The sequence below is a fragment of the Peromyscus maniculatus genome, chromosome 20 (assembly GCF_049852395.1).
Source record: "Peromyscus maniculatus bairdii isolate BWxNUB_F1_BW_parent chromosome 20, HU_Pman_BW_mat_3.1, whole genome shotgun sequence".
Classification (NCBI taxonomy): domain Eukaryota; kingdom Metazoa; phylum Chordata; class Mammalia; order Rodentia; family Cricetidae; genus Peromyscus; species Peromyscus maniculatus.
The window spans coordinates 70,272,360-70,295,276 of NC_134871.1; the positions used below are offsets into that span (position 1 = coordinate 70,272,360).

At 46.0% G+C, this 22,917-nt stretch overlaps 1 protein-coding gene across 3 annotated transcripts in view; it reads right to left on the minus strand.

The window, feature by feature from the left end:
- Positions 1 to 6,076: 6,076 nt before the first annotated feature.
- Tfcp2 (transcription factor CP2) overlaps positions 6,077 to 22,917 on the minus strand; it is a 55,928-nt gene continuing 39,087 nt past the window's right edge. For 2 of the 3 annotated variants that reach the window (XM_006981908.4, XM_076556850.1), the window contains 7 exons: positions 20,848 to 20,896; positions 20,178 to 20,271; positions 19,360 to 19,450; positions 16,138 to 16,268; positions 15,582 to 15,724; positions 9,938 to 9,989; positions 6,077 to 8,280 (listed from right to left, as the gene is read on the minus strand). In XM_006981908.4, coding sequence (XP_006981970.1) covers positions 8,243 to 8,280; positions 9,938 to 9,989; positions 15,582 to 15,724; positions 16,138 to 16,268; positions 19,360 to 19,450; positions 20,178 to 20,271; positions 20,848 to 20,896 — 598 coding nt within the window. In that variant the 3' untranslated portion in view covers positions 6,077 to 8,242. The remainder of the gene's footprint in view (positions 8,281 to 9,937; positions 9,990 to 15,581; positions 15,725 to 16,137; positions 16,269 to 19,359; positions 19,451 to 20,177; positions 20,272 to 20,847; positions 20,897 to 22,917) is intronic. The other variant, XM_016000461.3, reaches the window with a different exon arrangement.

Genomic DNA, 22,917 nt, shown 5'->3' on the forward strand with positions numbered 1-22,917 from the left:
CAGACATCAGGGCAGCTGCAGCCTTTGCAAGCGCGAGGCTGCCGGCCCTGGGCTACACATCCGCGCGAACTAAAGGAATCCTCCTATAAAGCCCTCCTTCTCCCCGCACCAGGACCCCATGCCCACGCCTGAGGAACGTGATACTCACGTTCATGGGGTTGTCCCCATATGACTTGCTGCAGCTGGCCTAAATTAATCAAAGGAATTACAATGACCTTTCTTCTTCTTTCTTCTTCTTCTTCTTCTTCTTCTTCTTCTTCTTCTTCTTCTTCTTCTTCTTCTTCTTCTTCTTCTTCTTCTTCTTCTTCTTCTTCTCCTCCTCCTCCTCCTCCTCCTCCTCCTCCTCCTCCTCCTCCTCCTCCTCCCCCCTCCTCCTCCTCCTCCTCCTCCTCCTCCTCCTCCTCCTCCTTCTCCTTCTTCTTCCTCTTCTCCTCCTCCTCCTTCTCCTCCTCCTCTTTTGTTTCTCGCCCTGGCTGTCCTGGATCTTGCTCTGTAGGCTCCAGGCTGGCCTCGAACTCACAGAGGATCCGTCTGCCCCCGACCCCCCACCCCCGCATGCTGGGATTAAAGGCATGCGCCTCCTTGTCTGCCGATTTCTCCGTGTTCTTAATTCTTTGCAGCTCATCTTTAGAATGGGCACGATAAGGACCAAGAAGTTATTTGGGACTTGTCTTACCGTTTCTCCGTTGACATAAGGCAAGGTCTAGGTCCATCCTGGGGTTCCGCCTCCCATAATCTCATCCTATCTCCGGCTACTCTCCTCTCTTCATACTTCGCTTCGATAAACTGGCTTTTCCTGTAGCCCCTTCAACAGTCACGCTTCTACCGCGAGCTTTTAGCTTCAGCGGTCTTATGCCAACCAGCCATATGCTGGTTCATTTGGTAACTATTCAAATGTCTCCACTTTAGAGCTCGCTCTCGCGCGCGCGTGCTCTCTCTCATACACACCATCCACACCATTTTTGTTTTGAATAAGGTTTGTATAGCTCAAGATGGCTTTGAACTTTTCTTTTTTCCTTTCTTTCTCCTCAAGTCAGGGTTTCTCTCTGTAACAGCCCTGGTTGTCCTGGAACTCACTCTTTAGACCAAGCTGGCCTCTCTGCCTCCCAAGTGCTGGGATTAAAGGTTATGCGCTACCACTGCCAGAATCAGCTTTGAATTCTTAGCGCTCCTGCTTCATCTTCTTGAGCACTGGAATCATAGCCATAATTTGAAACAACTGCTTCTCCTGGGCTCTTTCTCTTACTTCTCTGGCATTTCTACTGATTGAGTTTGTTATTTTTTAGTCTTCCATCACATGACTAGATGCCACAAGACTAAGCAGTTCTTTATGTCCTTTATTCCCAATACCAAGTTTTTTGTTTGTTTGTTTGTTTTGTTTTTTAAGATTGATTTATTATGTATACAGCATGTGTTCCTGCAAGCCAGAAGAGGGCACCAGATCTCATTACAGATGGTTGTGAGCCACCATGTGGTTGCTGGGAATTGAACCCAGGACCTCTGGAAGAGCAGTCAGTGCTCTCAACCTCTGAGCCATCTCTCCAGCGCCCCAATACCAAGTTTTAAAATATCTGGTTCTGTGATGTCTAGGAGCACAGTATATATTTATTGGCTCCACGGATGGATGGCAGGATTACAGTGAGTGTAGGTGTGTGTGGTGGTTCTAAATCCTAGTGCATTCTTCCTGTAGCCAAGACACTATGAAACCAGCTCTACTGGCTCCCAAGCCATTTCCCTTTTGGAACTCAGAAGTTAAGTGGCTTTGGAAAAGTGCCGTGGATTCTAATGTTCTTCCCCAGGTGACATGGGAGACTTAAGTTGTCTAGGAGACAACAGCCCAGGGGAAAACAGCAGACCGTGGAAAAGCATCTTTAGGATCGCATGCACTGATCATCTACCTGTCAGAACTTCAGAGGAGACATGATGAAAACCAGGGATCCTTGGGCTGCACTGCCTGGAGATGAACCTGTGTGCTCGACTCTGAACAAGCTTCTCTATCTTAACACCCACATGGTGGTTACAAGCACCTGAAACTCCGGTTCCAGGGCACTGAATACCTCTGGCCTCTGCAGGCACCTGCACTCGTGTGCATACCCACATGCATGTGATTGTGTACCCGTGTGTGCACACACATCTATACATAATTAGAAATAATAAAAATAAATCTTACACACACACACACAAATTGGGCGGTGGTAGTGCACACCTTTAATTCCAGCACTCACGAGGCAGACACAGGTGGATCTCTGAGTTCGAGGTCAGCCTGATTTACAGAGTGAGTTCCAGGACAGCCAGGGCTGCACTGAGAAACCATCTGGAAAAATGGAGAAGAAAACAAAAGAACAAAAGCCCCAAAATATCGGGCTGGGAGTGGTGCCACACATCGTTTAATCCCAGCAGAGGCAGATTTCTGTGAGTTTGAGGCCAGCCTGGTCTACATAGTGAGTCCAGAGCCAGCCACAGCTATAGAATGGGACCCTGAATGAATGAATGAATGAATGAATGAATGAATGAATGAATGAATGAAAAAATAACCACCATTTACATGAAAGAAGGAGGGCTGGGGAGATAGCTGTCAGTGAAGTGTTTGCATTGTAAGGAGAGAGATGTGTGCCATTATGCCCAGCTATATCGTTTCTTAGTCATTTACGTGAGGAAACATTGTCTTTTAAAAAATATTTTTCATATTGTTTTTAAGGATTTTATGTTTCTGGGTTTGCCAGCACGTATGCACACACAGAGGTCAGAAGAGGGCATGGGACCCTGAAGCTAGAGTTATAGATGGTTATGGTCCGCTGTGTGGGTGCTGGAAACCAAACCCCAGTCCTCTGTAAGCACAGCAAGTGCTCTTAACCATTGAACCCCCTTCCCAGCCTGACAAGGGAGTCAGATCCCCCGGAATTGGAGTTGGACAGCTGAAAGCCACCAAGTGGGTGCTGGAGGAGCAGCGAATGCTCTCACCACCGAGCCAACCCTGCTGTCCCTGGGTAAACAGTCTTATTGGGCCATAAAAATCAGACAATCTTATTACTGACAATCAGTGCACTTAGTGACAGTGATGGCAGTTTTGTGTCAACTTAACACAAGCTAGAGTCATCAGAGGAGAGAACCTCAAAACTGAGGAAATGACTCCATAAGATCAGGATGTAGGCAAGCCTGTAGGGAATGTTCTTAATTAGCGATTGATGGGGGAAGGCCCAGCCCATGGTGGGCAGGGCCATCCCTAGGCTGGTGGCCCTGGGTTCTATAAGAAAGCAGGCTGAGCAAGCCATGAAGAGCAAGCCAGTAAGCAGCACCCCTCCATGGCCTCTGCATCAGCTCCTGCCTCCAGGTTCCTGCCCTGTTTGAGTTCCTGTCCTGACTTCCTTCAGTGATGAACAGCAATGCGGAAGTGTAAACAACGTAAACCCTTTCCTCCCCAGTTTGCTTTTGGTCGTGGTGTTTCCTCACAGCAACAGCGACCCTGACTAAGAGTGACTAACAATTCTTAAAGAGCCCTGTAGTGACCCTCTTCTCCCTTTTATCTCCCAGTAAGTCCCATTTAACTATTATGTTTCTATACATGTATTTCTACAAGGATCCCGTTCTATTCCGGGGGAAATAGACAACAGTAAGTCAAACAGGGTATGATTTCATTTTTCACATGCTCTCCTTTGAATGGGATGGTTAAGCTTTAATATCTATATCAATCATCAGTCACATAAACATAAAGTCCCACTTTTCTTTAAGAGCAGGGGCTCACTAGAGCACAGGATGACCTCAAACACTGGCTGCATTTGAGCTTTTTGCCTTTCTGCCTCCATCCCCAAGTGCTGGGATAACAGGTATGCCTGCCGGATTATATGTGATGCCAGGGATTGAACCCAGAGCTTCCTGGATTCTCCATTTTATGTCCAGCCACCATCAAATTTCCACATATGTGGAAAATGTATGAGGAAATCTTTCCAAATGTATTTAACTTAAATGGCATCCTGAGAATCTGCTCTAAAATACAAACAAACAAACAAACAAACAAACAAACAAACAAACAGAAAACCCAACAACCCACTCAGAAATAGGGGCAGTTTACTTAGAAGGAAAAGAGGTACCTCCAAGAAAAGAGGAGGGTTAGTGAGCCGGGAAGACAGGTCCTCAGGAGCACAGAGAATTCACTTCACAAAACAATAATGCAGAACTATCAATTCTGGTATAGACAGATGTTCAAGACACGTTAAATACTAAAACTAAATCACAGTTTATTAGCATCTCTGAGATTTATATATGTGCATAAATGTGTTTAAAAATTTCTTGCAATTTTTATTTTTTTTTTTAAATTTTGAGACAAGGTTTCTGTGTTGGCTTGAATGGGAATGGTCTCCACAGGTACCTATGTTTGAATGTCTGGTCCCCAGTAGTGTGGCCTCGTTGGATGGGTGTGGCCTCGTTGGTGGGTGTGGCCTTGGAGGAGGTGTGTCACTGTGGTGGGTTTTGAGGTTTCAAAGCCCACATCATCTCAATGCTTCCTGCTTGTGGGTCAGATGAAAGCTCTGAACTGTGGCCCCAGCCCCATGTCTGCCTGTCTGCCGCCATGCTCCCTGCCATGACGGTCATAGAAAACCTTCTGGAACTGTGAGCCCCCAAATTAAAGGCTTTCTTTTACAAGTTATCCTGGTCATGACGATTAAAATAAAAATTAAGACGGTCTCATCATGCAGCCTTGTGCCTGTTTCCTGAGTGTTGGGATGAGGAAACCACCCCAGTCAATGACTACCTCTTTACAGTAGGGCGAGAAGAAAAGAAAAAGCTATAACCTTATTATCCATACTTGTAATAATCTTACAATGGAAAAGCCAATTAAAATTGTTCATTGAACTGAAAAGGTCAGTCATGGAATGTACTTTGTGAGCAATCACAATGGTCTATCACTAAGCAGTTACCCAGCACAGGCACAGCAAATACCTTGGAAGAGGGATTCAAAAGAAGCCCAAGGGGGCTTCTATTATTTTAAAGACCTGAGCCAGGTGAGACACAAGTGAGGAACCCCAGAATCTGGGCAGAAGAGACAGAGGGTCAATGCAAGTTTCAGGCCCTTCCTAGTCTACAATTGCAGTTCCAGGCTGTCCTAGCCTTAAAAAGCAAAAACAAAATCTAACAATAGTATATACATTCACTCCTATCATTTTGAAGACTACTCCAATAAGAAGTAACTTCAAACAAAAATTAGGAAATATAAATTATGACTAATATTAACAGAATTGTTATGTATCATTTGTACTTCACAAGAACACGAGAGTCACGCACTTGGAGGAACCTTAAGTCACCAACTGATCCAAATCCAGGCATGGCGTCACACATCTTCAGTGTGAGGCTGAGGTAAAGTTCGGGATCAGCCTGGGCTGTGTATCGAGTGCCAGCCAGGGCAACAGAAGACCTTGTCTCCCACAAGTCACCCACCTAGTCAGCTCTTCCATTCACCATCCAGACAGGGCGGGATGGTAGCCCACAGCAGTTTATGAGGACAGAAGCAGCTGTACAGGCTGGGAACCCACCCCCATGACACAACTAGAAATATCACCTCAAAACGGGATAATGGGTACCACGCACCCGGAAAGTCAAGCTGCTTGCATCTGTGCCAGAAATTTCCAGGGTTCAAGGTTTTAAATTTGTTTCAAACCAAAAGAAATTAGAAACCACATTACAGGTTTATTTTAATGAACATCAACAACAACAACAACAACAAAAAAACTCTGTATATATATAAAAAAAGTAAGCTTTATCAAATGCTTCAAAAACACACATAAGCCGGGCGTTGGTGGCGCACGCCTTTAATCCCAGCACTCGGGAGGCAGAGCCAGGTGGATCTCTGTGAGTTCGAGGCCAGCCTGGGCTACCAAGTGAGCTCCAGGAAAGGCGCAAAGCTACACGGAGAAACCCTGTCTCGAAAAACCAAAAAAAAAAAAAAAAAAAAAAAAAAAAACACACACATAAATTCAAATCCAATACAGAATCTTTTAACATTGTCTTTGTTCATCTCAACAAAATCTGAGGACATTTCTGGATAAAACTTTATATGTGGCCAGGTGGTGATGACACACACCTTAATCCCAGCACTCGGGAGGCAGAGCCAGGCGGATCTCTGTGTTTGAGGCCAGCCTGGTCTACAGCGCGAGATCCAGGACAGCCAGGGCTACACAGAGAAACCCTGTCTCAAAAAACAAACAAACCAAACAAAAACCCAAACATTACATGTGAAAAAAGAAGTCCCATAATGCTTTACAATTCTGCACATGCACACAGACATACAGTCATTTGGAAGGCAGAACACAGACACAGCATGAGTTTGAACGGGAGAAGAATGTATTTTCTGTAAAGCTTAAAAGCATAAAGAACACACTATGCCAAAATGAGACGGGAGGGGAAGGTGGGGCTGGAGTAACTCACTCACACACAGTGTGAGACCATCATCCAAGAGCGGTGAGCTCCGGCAGTGGGGGCTCCAGCCCTCCACCTCCAGCTGTGTTTGAGCTTCAAGGTGACACTGAGCGGGCGTTGGTTTGGTTTGTAGGTTTCCATTATCATTACTTATGGTGATATTTTATTTGTATGTTAATAAATAAAGTTGTCTGGGGATCAGAGCTAAGAGCAAGCCATTTAGCAGAAGTCTGGCGGTGGTGGCACACGCCCTTAATCTGATCACATGGCGGGCAAAGTCTCTGTGTGTTCAAGGACACAGCCAGCATGGTTAATCCCAGTACCAACCGTAGAGACCTGGAGGTCTGTATAGACAGGCAGTGATGAAGAAGTCATGTGGTTGGGTTTAGAACCAATGAGAAGGCAGAACAGAAAGGCAATAAAAAGATGGGACACAGGAAGAAGGTCTCTCTTTCTCTCTCTCTCTCTCTCTCTCTCTCTCTCTCTCTCTCTCTCAGGGGAAGGACGTCAGTGAGTGGTAAGATAAGGTGGTCTTAGCTCTTGGCTGCTGCTCCATCTCTGGGCTTTTAACTCTGTATTTGGCTCTGTGTTTCTTATTTAATATGACCGTTTAGAATTTCATCTACAATTACCTGGGTATGTTCTCCCTCCTTCCATAGCTAGTTTATCCGTTTCCAGCAGAGCCCCAGCAAAGTGATGAGTGGCATTTGGTGGTATGAGACATGGAGGAATAAGGGCCCAGCAGCGCCACTGCCTGCTGGCTGCCTGTCCTCAGGCAAGCTACACCACCACCTTGTCTGCATTTCCTTATCTTCAGTTGGGGTCACTCTCTCCCCTAATTATTATGGGTTTATTAAGGGAATGAAAACAAGAGGCTCCATCTACAGAAGTTATCACTCTGCCTACCCCAATAAATATTATCCAAATATTCAGTTGTGGTATTGCAGGCTATCCAAAACATAAGATCCTGAGACGCTGTCTTAACAGAAAAGGGAAGGGCCTGCTGGAGCTCAGCTGGAGGGGAGCTTGCCTAGCACACGTGAGGCCCCCGGTTCAAGTCCAGTCCTGTAGAAATAGGCAAGGTGGCGAATGCCTATAACCCCAGCACTTGGGAGGTAGAGGCAGGAACATAAAACCCTATCTCAAAAAAAAAATCTGTATCTCTCATGAAGTTGTCAAAAAAAAAAAAAAAAAAAAAAGGGAACAAAGCAGAGGTGACCACATGCTTGAGACAAACGAGCCTGATGACATTGTCTTATGGATATAGACGCTCACTTTCACATTAGAAAAATGGCAGGGGGTGGTGATGCATGCCAGCACTCGGTGGCAGAGGCAGGCGGATCTCTGTGAGTTCAAGGCCAGCCTGGTCTACAGAGAGAGTTCCAGGACAACCCGGGCTACACAGAGAAACCTTGTTTCAAAAAATAAAACAAAATGGAAAAAAAAACAAAAACAAAAACCAAACAAACCAAAAGGAAGGACAACGGCAAGAGCTTTCTGTCACAGGATTAACGTCCCACCACTCCGCTGACGCTCTGCCCTCTGCACTCCCTAGCGATGGGAGTTCACACTGGTCTCCAACAGGGGCCAGCACTGAGCTTCAGACTTCAGACTGCGGCTGAACTCCGTGTCTGGCAGGATCTGAGGGTGCCACACAACTTGGGCCAATATGGGGGCTAGGATTCCACTCCAGGGCCTGGTCGTCCAGCATGCCCCCTCCAACATTCACATAACCGGGTTCCAGAAGACCTTCAGTCTCCAGTCATGACCCCTTCAAAGGGCAGCCATCAAGCGGAAGGAAGCAGCAGCCAGCAAGTGTGGAAGGCTCCTCCTACTTCAGAATGACGTGATAGCTATCACTGCTTTCTGCTGTAAAAAGACGGAGAGAGAAGGAGTGATCTTTGTTGTTGTTGTTGTTGTTTTCGTTTTTTTGAGACAGGGTTTCTCTGTAGCCTTGGCTGTCCTGGAACTAACTATGTAGATGAGGCTGGCCTCAAACTCACAGAGATCTCCCTGCCTTTCCTTCTGAGTGCTGGGATTCAGCATTATTGATTTTCAGTATTTCCACCTCAGATTGGGTCTCTCAGGATGGGGCCTCACCGTAAATCAGTAAGGATGGCAATAAAACAACACACATTGATCTCCTCATTTGCTAAGGGAGGGTGTAAGGCAACAGTGGCGTGGCCGGGGTGCTTCCACCCCCCCCCCCATAGGTCAGGAAGCCACTTCACACACAGAGAGCCATGTCAGTAATGATGCCGCTCTCAGATGCTCTTCCCATCTCCCTTGTCAAGAGGGAGAATACCCCCCGGAGTGATGTGAGTTAGGAGTTTGCTAGTCTGAAGCCAGCCTGCATTTCATAGAGACCATATTATAAAAAAAAAAAAAAAAAAAAAAACCAGTCTCCACATTTTACCTCAAAAAGGTAAAACATTAAAAGATCTTTTCATTGTTCAGGAACTGGGATCCATCCCAAGACCTTGTGTATGCTAAGCATATATCCACCCAAGTTAAAACCCACAGTCTGGAAAATCTTTAAAATTCGTTACAAAGGGGGCTGGGGAGTTAACAACCTAATAAACTGCTTAAACTTAACTTGATAATAAAAACAATGTTAAAAATGTCCGGCACTGATGGTGGTGAGTGATTCTAATCAGAGTGTTAGGAAGGATAAAAACTTGAGTCCCGCTGGCCAGTCAGTCTAACCTTCTTGGCAAGTTCTAGGTCAATGAGAGAGCTTGCATCAAAACAAACAAAACCAAAAACCTCAATGGAGCTGTAAAGGTGGCTCAGTGGTTAGGGACACTTGTTGACCTGGGTTCAGTTCCCAGCACCCAGATGGCAGCCAGCTCACAATAGTTTTTAACTCCAGTTCTGACCAACACAGTCCCCCTGCTTACACATGGTACACATTAGATACACTCAGGCACACACACATGTATGCACACAAAATAAATAACGTTTTAAGGGGTCGGCTAGAGAGATATCTCAGTGGTGGAAAGCACTGGTTGCTCTTCTAGATGAACACAGCTCAATTCCCAGCACCCATTTAGCAGCTCACAACACTTGGGACTCATCCAGGGTATTTGAGGCCCTTTTCTGGCCTTTCATGTGGTGCACAGATATATATGCAGGCAAAACAGCTATACACATAAAAATAAAACTTTAAATATAATTTTAATAGATTTATATTAAAGTAGAAAAATAAATTTAAAAAGGTGGATAGTGCCTAAGTAACAGTACCTGAGATTGTCTGGCCTCTACACATACTTGTGGATACACCCAGATGCATGCACTCTCTTACAAAGATATTTATTTTGAGTTGGCAATAAGGTTCAGTGGGGTGAGGGTATTTGCTGCTGAATCAAATGACCTGAGTTTGGCTCCCAGAACCCGCAAGGTGGAAGGACAGAACCAACTTCTGCAGGTTGTCTATGACCTGTGTGTGCCACAGCACATAATAAACCCACCTCACAGACACACGAACAGACAAGAAGTGTTCAAGTATGTTCTACTATTTTATTACCTTTCATTGTGTCCAGAATAAAACAGGCTTCTTCCTGGAAGTTCTGTATCATCTGTAAAAAGCAACAAGATTTGTGATCATGCTGGGCAGTGGCGGCGCACGCCTTCAATCCCAGCACTTGGGAGGCAGAGGCAGACGGATCTCTGTGAATTCGAGACCAGCCTGGGCTACAGAGTGAGATCCAGGACAAGCACCAAAACTACACAGAGAAACCCTGTCTTGAAAAGACAAAACAAACAAACAAACAAAAACTCAAAACAAAGAAAAAAAGATTTGTGATCATTAACACCCTGGTGTGCAGGGTTTATTTTGAATATGAGGCTTTTCATGACACTGTACCGAAGTAGAGATTAGCTCTCTTGTTTCTTCTGAATAGTGTAAGAATTCTATGTTTACAACTAAGCTTGTGGACAGTGTGAGAATAACACTGCAGCTCTAGTTAGCTTAGTTCAAAGGCATCTATTAGTCAGCAGGCTTCAAATTAAAGAGTCCATAAGTTCTATAAGCCAGAACAACTAACGCTGAATAGTACCTTAATATCGCTTACTTTGGAAGGCTTTGGCAACATCTGAAACAAACTCAATAATTTTTCAAAATAGACTAGTTTGTAAAATTATAATTTATTTTAAACTAAAATAATTTTACTAGGGCCTTCCTTCCAAAACAACAGTAAAAGAAACAAAGCATTTTGGAAAATGTGGTGCTTAACACGTCATGATAAAAAAAAATAAATAAATGTACTTAACTTCCACCTCCAATTAGACCACTTTCTGTTCCACAGCCTCGAAGAAAGGCGAAGAGCATCCCATCAGCAACCCAGGGCAGCAACTGCCACAAACAAGCTCTGTCAGCTGACCATGGACACCTCAGAAGGGTTTGGGGAGCATGACCAAAGGAGCCAGATTTTTTTTAATTATTATTTTACATGTTTGACTGTTTGACCTGCATGCTCGACTGTGACCACATGCATGCCTAGTGCCTGCAGAGGTCAGAAGAAGGTACTGGATCTCCTGGAGCTGCAGCTGCAGCTGCAGGAGGTTGCGAGCTGACATCTGAGTGCCTGGAACTGAACTTGGGTTCTCTCAAAGAGCAACCAGCAAGCTCTCTAAACCACTGAGCCTTCTCTCCGGCCTCTGTCCAGACTCCACCTTTAAAACCGATGGAGTGCTGAGTTTCCATCAGCTCCCTGATGACGTACTGAGGTCAACACAGGTCCCAGGAGGTGAAAATGAACCCTACAGGAGGATCACAACTTCCAGGGCTGCTTAGGCTAGAGAGTGAGACTGTCTGAAAAGTAAAACGAGGGCGGGCGAGAGCTCCGAGAGTGTGCACGCCAGGCATGCCCGTCCTGGGCTCTAGGCTCAAACCTAGCATTTCAAAGACAAAATCAAAGACATGCCTTTCTTTCTCTCTTTCTTTCTTTCTTTCTTTCTTTCTTTCTTTCTTTCTTTCTTTCTTTCTTTCTTTCTTTCTTTCTTTCTTTCTTTCTTTCTTTCTTTCCTTCTTTCCTTCCTTCCTTCCTTCCTTCCTTCCTTCCTTCCTTCCTTCCTTCCTTCCTTCCTTCCTTCCTTCCTTCCTTCCTTCCTTTTTTTTTTTCCCTGAGACAGGGTTTCTCTGTGTATCCTTGGCTGTTCTGGAATTTACTCTGTAGACCAGGCTGGCTGCAAACGCTAAGATCTGCCCGCCTCTGCATCCAGAGAACTGGGATTAGAGGCTAAAACACTTCTTTCTAATTTCTGTGTTCCTCCCAACCATACCACACACAGAGGGTTTGCTACATGAGAGACTCCTCCCTCCATGACAAAATGTGGCTAGGCCCAGCTTTATGTAGGTAACCACAGCTGCTGAGAGAGCTCAAGAGTGTAAGAGCCTTGTCATAAAGTCTGGGGTTTTGAACAAGTTCCTCCTTAGGGCCATCTAGAACAGTGGTTGTAAAAGTGAAGCATGCACTTCCTTGGGTGAACCCCAAGACTTTGTAAGAGGTACAAACACATGAACAGGCCCATACAGAGGACCTGACTACCAGATCTCCAACTTCCATATACCTTTCTCAGACCTCTACATTTGAGTGTCATGATGTCTAACTTGAGTGACCCAATCACAGTTGTCAAAACATGGATGACCTGAAGCAACATTATTATATAATTTCTGGTACATAATATAGATGTTCAAAAATAAAACAAATTCAGTGATTCTGTTATAGCAAACCCCCATCCATTCCTGCCTCTAGAAGTCCAAAGCACTATCCATTGCGTAACAGAGTCACCTCTCCATCCATCCCAATGTATCAATTTAGGAAAATCAAGTTCACAGTGCTTCCATCAGAGCAGAAAGTGGGACGGAACTGATGCTGAATTGTATGCCATCTTCACAGTTGGGGGCAGCACTCAACTGCAGATGAATTACCCATGTCCGACTAGCATGGCGAAGGGATTGAGTGACTCCATCCATTTCTCTAATAGATGCCTAGGGGCTGGGATGAGGCCTAGCTGGTACAGTAATGGTCTATCAGGCAGTAAGCCCTAGGTTTGGCCCCAGCACTGCATAAACTAAGCATGCTCGTGCATGCTGTAATCATAATCACAGCACTTGAAGATGGAGGGAGAAGGACAAGGAGTTCAGGATCATTCCAAAGTGCACAGTGAGCCTGCCATGAGATCCTACCTTAAAAAAACTAAACCAGAAACTAACCATACCCACACAGGAGATGCATGTCTAATTTCTTTTCTTCTCCTCTTTGGAAGTTTTTTTTTTTTTTTTTTTTGGTTTTTCGAGACAGGGTTTCTCTGTGTAGCTTTGCGCCTTTCCTGGAGCTCACTTGGTAGCCCAGGCTGGCCTCGAACTCACAGAGATCCGCCTGGCTCTGCCTCCCGAGTGCTGGGATTAAAGGCGTGCGCCACCAACGCCCGGCCTCTTTGGAAGTTTTAAGGATCAAATCTAGTGCCTTCTGCATGCTAAGCATGTTTTACCTCTGAGCTATACCTCAACCCTCTAACTTGATGTTTCATAAATACCAACTCGTTATTTTTGATCATCTCTGTGTGATAATTCTATTCAGAAGAAATAAGTTTTCAACTTTTATTGAAGCAAGTTATTTGGCTGAAACAAATTTTTGCTTCAAGGAAGTACAGGACAAACAATGGGATTTTCAAGCATAAAATGTAAATTTAAAAACAATGGGAGGGGCTAGAGAGTGGTTACAGGTGCTTGCTGTTCTCCAGAGGACTCAGGTTCAGTTCCTACCACTACCAGACAGCTCACAACCACCTGTGACCACAGCTCCAGAGGCTGACACCCTCTTCTGACCTCCACTTGTACACACACACACACACACACACACACACACACACACACACACACACCGTTTAAAAAACAAGAACAAAGACAACTCTGTGGGAGCCAGGCTAGCACACACTTATAACCCCAGCACTTGGGAAGCACAGCCAGGAGGATCAGAAGTTCAAGATCATCCTTAGCTATACAGGGGGTTTAAGGCTAGCCTCACCACAAAGACCCTATCTCAAAAAATGTAAAGCCAATGAAGACAGGCAAGGGGCCGGCGAGACGTTAAGTCGGTGGTAAAATACTTGCTGTGCACTGTAAGGACCTGAGTTTGGACTCCTAGCACCACACGAAAAGCTGAGCACAGTGGCATGTGCCAGTAACCCAGCAGATCCTGGAGCTCAGTGGCCAGCCTAGTGGAATTGGTAAGCTTCCAATTCAGTGAGAGACCTTGTCTAAAACCTAAGGGAGAGAGCGGCTGAGGAAAACACTCAACCTCAACCTCTGGTCTCCACAAGCATATGCGTGGGTGGGGCCACACCTGCATGCACATGCATGTGGCAGACAGACAGAGACAGAGACACAGACACACACACACACACACACACACACACACACACACACACACACAGAGAGAGAGAGAGCATACTTGTATTTTTTTAAATGAATAATTGTATTAAATCATTTAAAAAAATTTTTATGACTACGAATGCTTGCCTGCCATGTACATCTATGCATCATGTGCCTGCCTGGTACCCGTGGGGGTCAGAAAAGTATGTCAGATACCCTGGGATTGGAGTTTTGAATAGCTGTGGCCCACCATGTGGGTTCTAGGAATCAAACCCAGGTCCTCTGGAAGAGCAGCCAGTGTTCTAACCACTGAGCCATCTCTCCAGCTCCTAAATCACTCTTGTAATTTTGATTTCAGTTCCAGTACTGGGAAAAAAACCAAGATTTGTATTTAGGCTAAAAAGAATGTAACCAGAATAATATCAATCTTTCTTTTGCTCTCCCTCAGGTTGGCACTAAACTGGCCAGGGATGGCACTACTACCTTCCAGATGTTGAATTATAAGCATCAGCTCTCCCTGCTTAAGCATTCTGGGGGTGGGGGTGGAGGGTGTGCCAGCATGCACATGTGGAAGCCAGTGGTTAACATCTGCTGTCTTCCTAAATTGCTTTTCATCTTTTTGAGACAGTCTTTCACTGAACCTGGAGCTCACCATTGAATACACCTGTCAGTAGTCTCCAAAGAACTTCCTGTCTCTGCCTCCTTAGTGCTGGGATTACAGGCACACGCTGCCATGACTGGCTTTTACAGGGGTAGTGGGATCCTAATTCAGGTCCTCAGATCTGCACAGCAAGCTCCTTACAGCTGAGCCATACCATCTCATTGTAAAATGGTGGTGTGTGTGTGTGTGTGTGTGTGTGTGTGTGTGTGTGTGGTCTAGGAATGACAATTTTTACATTTTTTATGCAAGTAACAAATTACCACTGTTCAAACTTTTTTAAATTGACCTAAAAATGTGCAAAGGATAGTTGTGTGTGTGTGTTTGTGCGGTATACTGGTATATATGCACATGTGTATGAGCACACAATCACACCGAGAGGTCAAACTCCAGTATCAGGTGGCCCCTGTCACTGCCCACCTTACTTTCTGTTTAGAGCAGGTATGGAGCTCACTTCCCGACCTGGCCGCAGCAGCTAGGCTGGCAGAGCGCAAGCACAGTGACCCTCCTGTGCTGGGGTTGCAGGCATGGGGGACCATAACCACCTCTAAAACCACACCACACCGCGGTGCTGGCGCCCGACTTGTGTCCTCACGCCTGTGCAGCAAACACTCCTCATCGCGGAGCCACCTCGCCGTCGCCAGTTTTGAGGAGCCACCTCGCCGTCGCCAGTTTTGGGTTTTCATTTTTTTTCCCTTGGGGCGGGGTGGGTGACGACACCATCTCATGTAGACCAAGTGGGCCTTGAGATGAACTTGAATTCATGATTCTCCTGCCTCCAATTCTCCTTGTGCTGGGGCTACAGGGGTGTGTCACCACCCCCAACCTTATACATAATTTTTAAAAATTAAGAGGTATAAGCAAACAACAAAATCTAAGCCAGACATAGTGTTTCATGCCAATACTGTCAGAAACCCAGGATGCAGAGGCAGGAGGATCATGTAAACCCATAAGTTCAGGGTCCATCAGGACAAAATAGCAAGACCACATCTGTTAAAATTTTTTACAAAGAATTAAAATTAAAAACCTAAGCCTCTCTGTAGAAAACGGAGTCCAGCTCTGGCAGAGTGCTCCTGGCCTTTCCACGCGCCCTAACAAACTCTGGATGTAATTCAACAGGACTGAGAAACCAACCTCATCACTGATGAGCACATGGATTCCTGTTGGCCCTTGCTTGTAAATCTGGCTGATCTGGTGAGGAGAAATGCTGAAAAGCTGAGCAATTTTTTCTGTTAATTCAGCAGCTGTCAGTTCTTCGAGATAGATAGCGTGGTATACTGCAAAAGGAAGCCCAGTGGTCAGTGCACAGGCCATCTGCATTTGCAGGTAACCTGCTCATTTTCCAGAGACTCTCAAATCACAAAGCCTGGCTTCAGATCCTGCCTCAGCTACCCTTTGCCAATGTGACCTGGGAAAAGTTACTCAACAAACCTAGCCATTCCCTCTTCTAAAGACTGGAGAGGAGAAAACCTATAGCACTGTGGACATTACTAGCTTTAAGAACTTAAGCATACAAAAAGTACTGGGACTAGCGTGTGGCACAGATTAAGAGCTCAACAAATGTGGGCAACTGCCATGACGTCTAGAACTCTAACTAATGCTGAACTGGTCTAAACTCCCGTCACACCTGCCCATGAGTTATTGCTTCCCCTTTCTTCCTCCCTGTCCTGGGCTGCCCAGAACAACCTACCGAAGAAAGTACCATCCGAATCTCCGTCTTCCTGCTTCTGCTGTGGCTGTGGCTGCGGCGGCTGCTGCTGCTGCTCCCTCAACTGCAACGATTCCTGACAGACATAAATGGTTAGCCTTGGACGCACCATCCTATGTGGGGAAGAAAAGGGACTGTCAGCTTTACAGTGTTTTCCCATGGTAAGCGCCCACAGTAGGGTCTGAGCCCCTACATCACTGTAGAGAGCAGAGATGAACTCAATGCAACTTGTTTCCTTATCTCTCGGTAGTGGGCTTTGTTTTTTAGGCTCCTTGGTTCCAACAGGAGGCGCCATTTAAGCTTCTAAACTCTGCTTTCCCAAGAAGGTAGGTGTGGGGATGGGACTGTTGGCCGGGCACGCTTCAGGCCCTGGGTTCTGTTCCCAGCACTGAAAGGGGAAGGGGCAGGTGTAGTAGTAGAGAGGGGAAGAGAACCCTAGTGCCAGCTTAGACATGGCAATTCAGGGGCCTCATTCTCCCAAGATGTCGTCACTAAACCCTGATTCTGACTGTTGGTCCTTTAAAGGACCATGTAGCTTCTGGAGTCAATGGAGTTTGGGAGCTTTGGAGTTATGGCTAGAAATATTTAACATGCAAGAGTCACTGTTTTATAAAAGGGTCAGGTTCTAGATATGCTGTTTACTTAAAAATACTATATATGGTGGGCGAGATGGCCCAGCTGGTAAAGGCTCTTGCCAGCTGATTTTATTTCCTGGGACTCCCATGGTGGAAGGAGAGAACTGACTTCTGCAAGTTGTCCTCCGACCTCCACAGGACCCCAGACACAGACTCCTCCCCTGCCACATACACAGAACCTAAGAAGGGGGGGGGGGGGGAGGAAGGAAGGAAACACTGGCAAGTGAAGTGGATGATCTGCTCTCCATCAGCGCGTGCCCCCAGCAGCCTACTCTCTTCCTGTCTGCTTCCTCCCTCAGGGCTTCTTCGTCTGGTCACCCCACTTGTTTCCATTTTGAAATACTCCTAAGATAACACCCTTACAAATAAAGGATCTATTACTAACTTTTACATTCTTACTTCTATTACCTATTATTATATTTGATTTGTGGCACCAGAGATTGAGCCCAGGGCTTCGCACATGGGAGGCAAAGGCTTCTCCACTGAGCTACATCCCCAGCCTTTGAAAGATCTCCTCTCCTCAGGTCACTAAACCTCGGATTCTAGACACTAAGTCATCTCTCCAACCCATCCTTCAATTAAAAAAAAAAAAAAAAAAAAAGCAAAGCTGTGTGTGTGTGTGTGTGTGTGTGCGCCCCCGCCCACAGAAGCCAGAAAAGGGTTTCATCAGATCTCCTGGAGCTGGAGTTCTAGGTAACTGTGAACCAAACACGGGTTCTCTAGAAGAGTAGAAAGCACTATCAACTCTGAACCATCTCTCAAGCCCTTAATCCTTGAATTTTTATCTATCTCTGTGGTAGTTTGAAAGAAAATGGCCCCAAAGGGCGGTGCGGCGCTGTGAGGAGGAAGTGTGTCACTGTGGGGCGGGCTCTGAGGTCTCTTGCTCAAGCTTCTCTCACTGTGTCACTGAGACCACTTCCTGTCGCCTGCAAGCCGGAGGACTCTCAGCTCCGTCCCCAGCACCACGTCTGCTGCACACGGGCTGCTCCCTTCTATGACGATGGACTGAACCTCTGACACTGTAAGCGAGTCACCCCAATTAAATGTTTTCCTTTAAAAGGGTTGCCATGGTCATGGTGTCCCTTCACAGCAACTGAAACCCTAAGACACTTTCCTTTAAGTTTTCCAATAATGCCAAGGTGGTAGCACACTCCTGTAACTTCAGCATCAGGAGATAAAGAAAGGAAGACCAGGAATTCAAAGCTTTAGCCTCAGCTACATACACAGTTTGAGGCCAATCTGAGATATGAGACCATCTCTCATAAACAAGATTTCCTAAGACTACCGTCAACTCAATGCAGTACGTGTGAGGTACAAATACAAATCTTTCACAACTGATTCAGTCCTGTTGTCGTATATCTTATTTTCCTCCTATCAATTATTATTACTAAGCCAAACATGGTAACACATGCCTGTAATTCCAGCACTTAAGTGGTTGGGGCTGGAAGTTCTGAGTCCAAGGGTAGGTTATACAGCAAATTCAATTCCAGCCTGGGCTATGTAGCCAGACTCTGTCTCAAAACAAAACAAAAACATTTAAAAACAAAAATAAAACAACCACCCCAACACACACACAAACTCAAAAAGGATTACAATTACTCTTTTTTGTTGTTTTTTCAAGACAGTGTCTCAGTACATAGCTGGTCTGGAACTTGAACACACACACACACACACACACACACACACACACACACACAGCTGGTCTGGAACTTGAACACACACACACACCCTACACACACACACACACACACACACACACACACACACACACACACACACACACACACACACACACACACCCTCCACAGAGTGTCTTTTCTGACTACATCAGGGTATTCCATAGACCACAAACTTGATTTATTTTGTGTTTGTTTTGTTTTGTTGAGACAGAGTCTCTGGTCCAAGTTAACCTTGAAGCTACTACAAAATCAAGGATAGCCTTGAACTCTCCATCTTCCTACCTCAGCCTCCTTGGTGCCAGGATTAAGAGCTGAGCCATACCCAGTTTGTCTGTCTGGTTCCCTTCAAAGCTCTTAGCACCATCTAAAATACTTACTGTTTTTCTTTATGGGTACACTGTCGCCAACGTACCTCCAGAGCCTACACAAGTACCTACCTTACCATAAAGACAGGAACCGTTTACCCGATGAGAGGCGCTGGAAACAAGAACTGACTATCACAAGGAGTTCTTGGGATCAAATGTAAGAAATGATGTTTTTCATTTGTGTTTATTTGGTATATAGTGGGATTTTTTTTTTAAATAAAGTGTTTTTTTTTTTTAAACCAAAACATTGATTTAGCATGCACACACGCTGTGTGTACATCTGTATGTGCGTAGTGGGGGCCCATATCAGAGTCCCTGTGGGGTGCAGGCCAAAGACAACTTCTGAGAGCTGACACTTCGCTTTACCATGTACCTTCAATTCACTGGCCCACGGCTAGAATCTGTTTTAATGTTTTGACAAGATATATTTATCTGTGCAGAGTATTGTGAAAAATTCAGGATATAAATACATCTGAAATTCAATCTCACTGGTATCTTAACCATGGGTATCTTGAAAGCACATACCGGCCTTTTAATGCATTGAAAAGTCTGATCCCATCTGCAGGGCCGCAGATTTGGATCACATCATCTCTAGTTAGTTTCAGCAAATCTGCCCCTGGAATAAACAGGGGGGAAAAAAGGTTAATGATAAAGGCAAAATCTCTTCTGTAAGAGATTTTTAAATTTGGGCTCTAATCTGAGGACACCTCACCAGCAGTCTGTTACAGTCTTTAGAACAGACAGAGCCCTGTGCCTCGGCCTCTGCCTCATCTTCTGTCTCAGTTCTCATGCAATTAACTTCTCCACTTAACCTACGCTTTCATCAGATGGAGGGTGCTGCGCGGGCCAGCTGCTTTTCCTGTGAAACACCCTTCCAGTCTGACAGACTCACAGCAGCTGCTCCCAGTTTCCCTCATACACTCCTGCTGTAGTACGTATCTAGCAGGTTCCATCCTGATGGAATCTTTCTTCTGCACAGACGAAGAAAGATTCTCACCAGTACATCTCATCAACTGCACGTTCCTACCCAGAGCACACAGAGGCTGCATAAACCGGACTGTACAAGTAATACGGACAGCCTGCCTGTGAATGTCCCTTGGATCACACATTTTAAAGTGCTATATAGAATAAACATTTTCCGACTAAAGACTGTTTCTCTCTAGGAGTCTCCAGTAGGATTATAGACAGCTGAAAGTCTGAGATGTCTGATGAAATTCATTTTATTAAAAAAAGACTGAGACACCTCCCCCGCCACACACACCCATATAGACATCAATCAAGAGGCCCTGCGAGGCACATGAGCACCCCACGCTGGAGAAGGCAAAAGGAAAAACTAATCTAACCTGAGAAGTTGGTGAAGAGCCTTGTGAATGTGGAAAACCGGTTTCGATGCAGCCACTGCTGGGCTTCCTGAGGCGTGGTTGTGGGCAAGAGGTTCTGAAAGAGAGCGAATTCTTTTGTATCTCAATAGTCTACCTGCTACCTCGTTAGATAACATAACCAAACTCTTCTGCACCCTACACCACACAGGGAGTGTCCGGGAACTGTTCTATCACACAGGCTCTTCTCCAACCACAGAGATACTTCACTGTCAGCCTGTAAGCTCTTCACAGTCGAGGGGTCCTGTAGTGGCAGCCATTTCAGAAATCACACAGCTCACACTGGACCAGCCCGGGCAACACAATGAGCGAGCTCCACAGAAAGAGAAGCTGCAGCAGCCAGGTAGGGCGGTGCAACCTGCAACCCCAGCACTTGAGAGGCTGAGGCAGGATGACTACTCTGCGTCCTAAGCCAGTCTGGGCTGCACAGTGAGTTCAAGGCCAGCCTGTGATGCACAGTCCAAGTCTGGCTAATAACAAGCAAACCAAGAAAGCAGCTTTCGGGGTCCTCTTGTCTCTATTTTGTTTCCAGTCCCTCGTACAACTTCAGTAAGGAAGGGAATGAATGAGTGACAGAATCAGTCACCACAACAGTAGTACACATACGAACAGCTGACATTGGCTTTAGACTTACGTCAGTGACTGGAGGGGGTGGCTCTGGCTGATGGTTTGGAGAGCCGTTTCTAAGGAGAGAGATTGAGATGAAAGGATGAGTCCACGGTACGCTCTGGTCTATTACCGCCCGCTTCAGTGTGGAGAGCTAAAAGAGTCTCTACTTTATCTGCAAACGCGCTCTCAGAGTGCTTCGGGTGTGAGTGTGTGCTGACTAACTCAGACGTGTCAGAGGAGGGGAGACTATGACACTGAAACATTTTTATGACTGAGGACCTAGGAAAAATATCAAAATTTCAGTAAACAGAAACCGACAGATTAAATGATGGCATAATAACTATCTGTGAGGAGCTAGGAATATAGTTAGCAGTAAAGTGTCTGCCTAGGAGGCGTAAGGCTGAGTTCAAAAGAGGAAAAACAGCACTGGGACACCAAGTCCTAGTACTTTACCGCTGTAAGCACGCATCACTCCATGTTAACCAGACCGACAACCACACACACAACACAGAAGAGTCAGAAGAAAATATACACTGGACTGGGCATGGTAGTCCACCCCTTTAATCCCAGCACTCAGGAGGCAGAGGCAGGTGGATCTCTATTAGTTCAAGGCCAGCTTGGTTTACAGACCCAGTTCCAGGTCAGCCAAAGCTAAGTGAGACCCTGCTCAAAACAAACAAACAAAGAAAAACTGCACTACCTCAGCTCTGAAAACAACTCTTTTTGTGAGCTGCCATGCGGATGCTAGGAACTGAACCGGGTCCTCTGGAAGAGCAGCCAGTGCTCCGACTGCTGAGCCAGCTTTCCAATCCCTATTTATTCACTTTTAAATTTTGGTTAATTGTTGCTGTGTGTGTACAATTCTGTGGTGGTGCAGGTGAGAGGTCAACTCTGTAGGGTCAGATCTCCTTCCATCTTTACACGGGCCTATCCTGCTGACCCAGGCCATTGCAGTCTACTTACTTTGTCTGTCTGTCTGTCTGTCTATGGTGATATTTTATTTGTACTGAAATGTCATTTTATTTGTATGTTAATAAATAAAGTTGCCTGGGGGTCAGAGCTAATAGAAAGCCATAGCAGAAATCTGGCAGTGATAGCACACGACCTTAATCCCAATGATATGACAGGCAGATCTCCGTGTATTCAAGGACACAGCCAGCATGGAGACACACGCCTTTAATCTCAATACCAACCATAGAGACCTGGAGGTCTGTATTGACAGGCAGTGATGAGGAGGTCATGTGGTTGGGTTTACAACCAATGAGAGGGCAGAATAGAAAGTCAGTAAAAGGACACACACAGGAATTAGGTCTCTTGCTGAGGGGAAGGACGGCAGTGACAGTGAAAGACCCCAGCATACTAGCTTAGCCTAACGCCATTTCAAGTAAGGTCTGAAAAGCGCGGGGTGTCTACGGCCGGCCTCCTGGCCCCAGAAAAGGGTACTAAAGGTCAGAAAAACAGCTTGGAGCCAGACAGCAGGCGTGTCAAGCTCGGGGAAAAACCACGAGCTGCCCTGAGTTTGAACCCGGCCTCATTTGAATCGTCCAATCAGAACCCTGTAAACCATGGGCTGCCCTGAGTTTGAACCCGCCCTCCTCGTGCTCCTGCTGCCCGACCCTATAAAAACCCTCCGCTCCAGCCCGTGGGCGCACCAGTCTCTTGAGCTTCTTGAGGGACTGTGTTGCCCCGGGTACCCGTGTTCCTGAATAAAGCCTCTTGCTGTTTGCATCTGACTTGTGGTCTCGTGTGATCTCTGGGCGAGGGTCTCTCCAGAGGGAAGACTGCCTTCGGGGGTCTTTCATTTGGGGGCTCGTCCGGGATTAGAGACCCCCCGCCTCGGGACCACCGACCCACTGTCAGGAGGTAAGCCGGCCGGCCTTGGTGTATGTCGTTTCTGTCCTGTCAGAGTGTTGTCGGTTTATCTGAATGTTGTCTGTTTGCGCGCCTGAATCGGTCTGGAGTCAGTGGGGCTGAAGGAGCTGACGAGCTCGGACTTCGCCACTGCGACCCTGGAAGACGTTCCACGGGTCTCTGAAGTCCCCTTTGGGGGCACGGGAAGTCCCCTTCGGGGGCACGGTTTGAAGTCCCCTCTGGG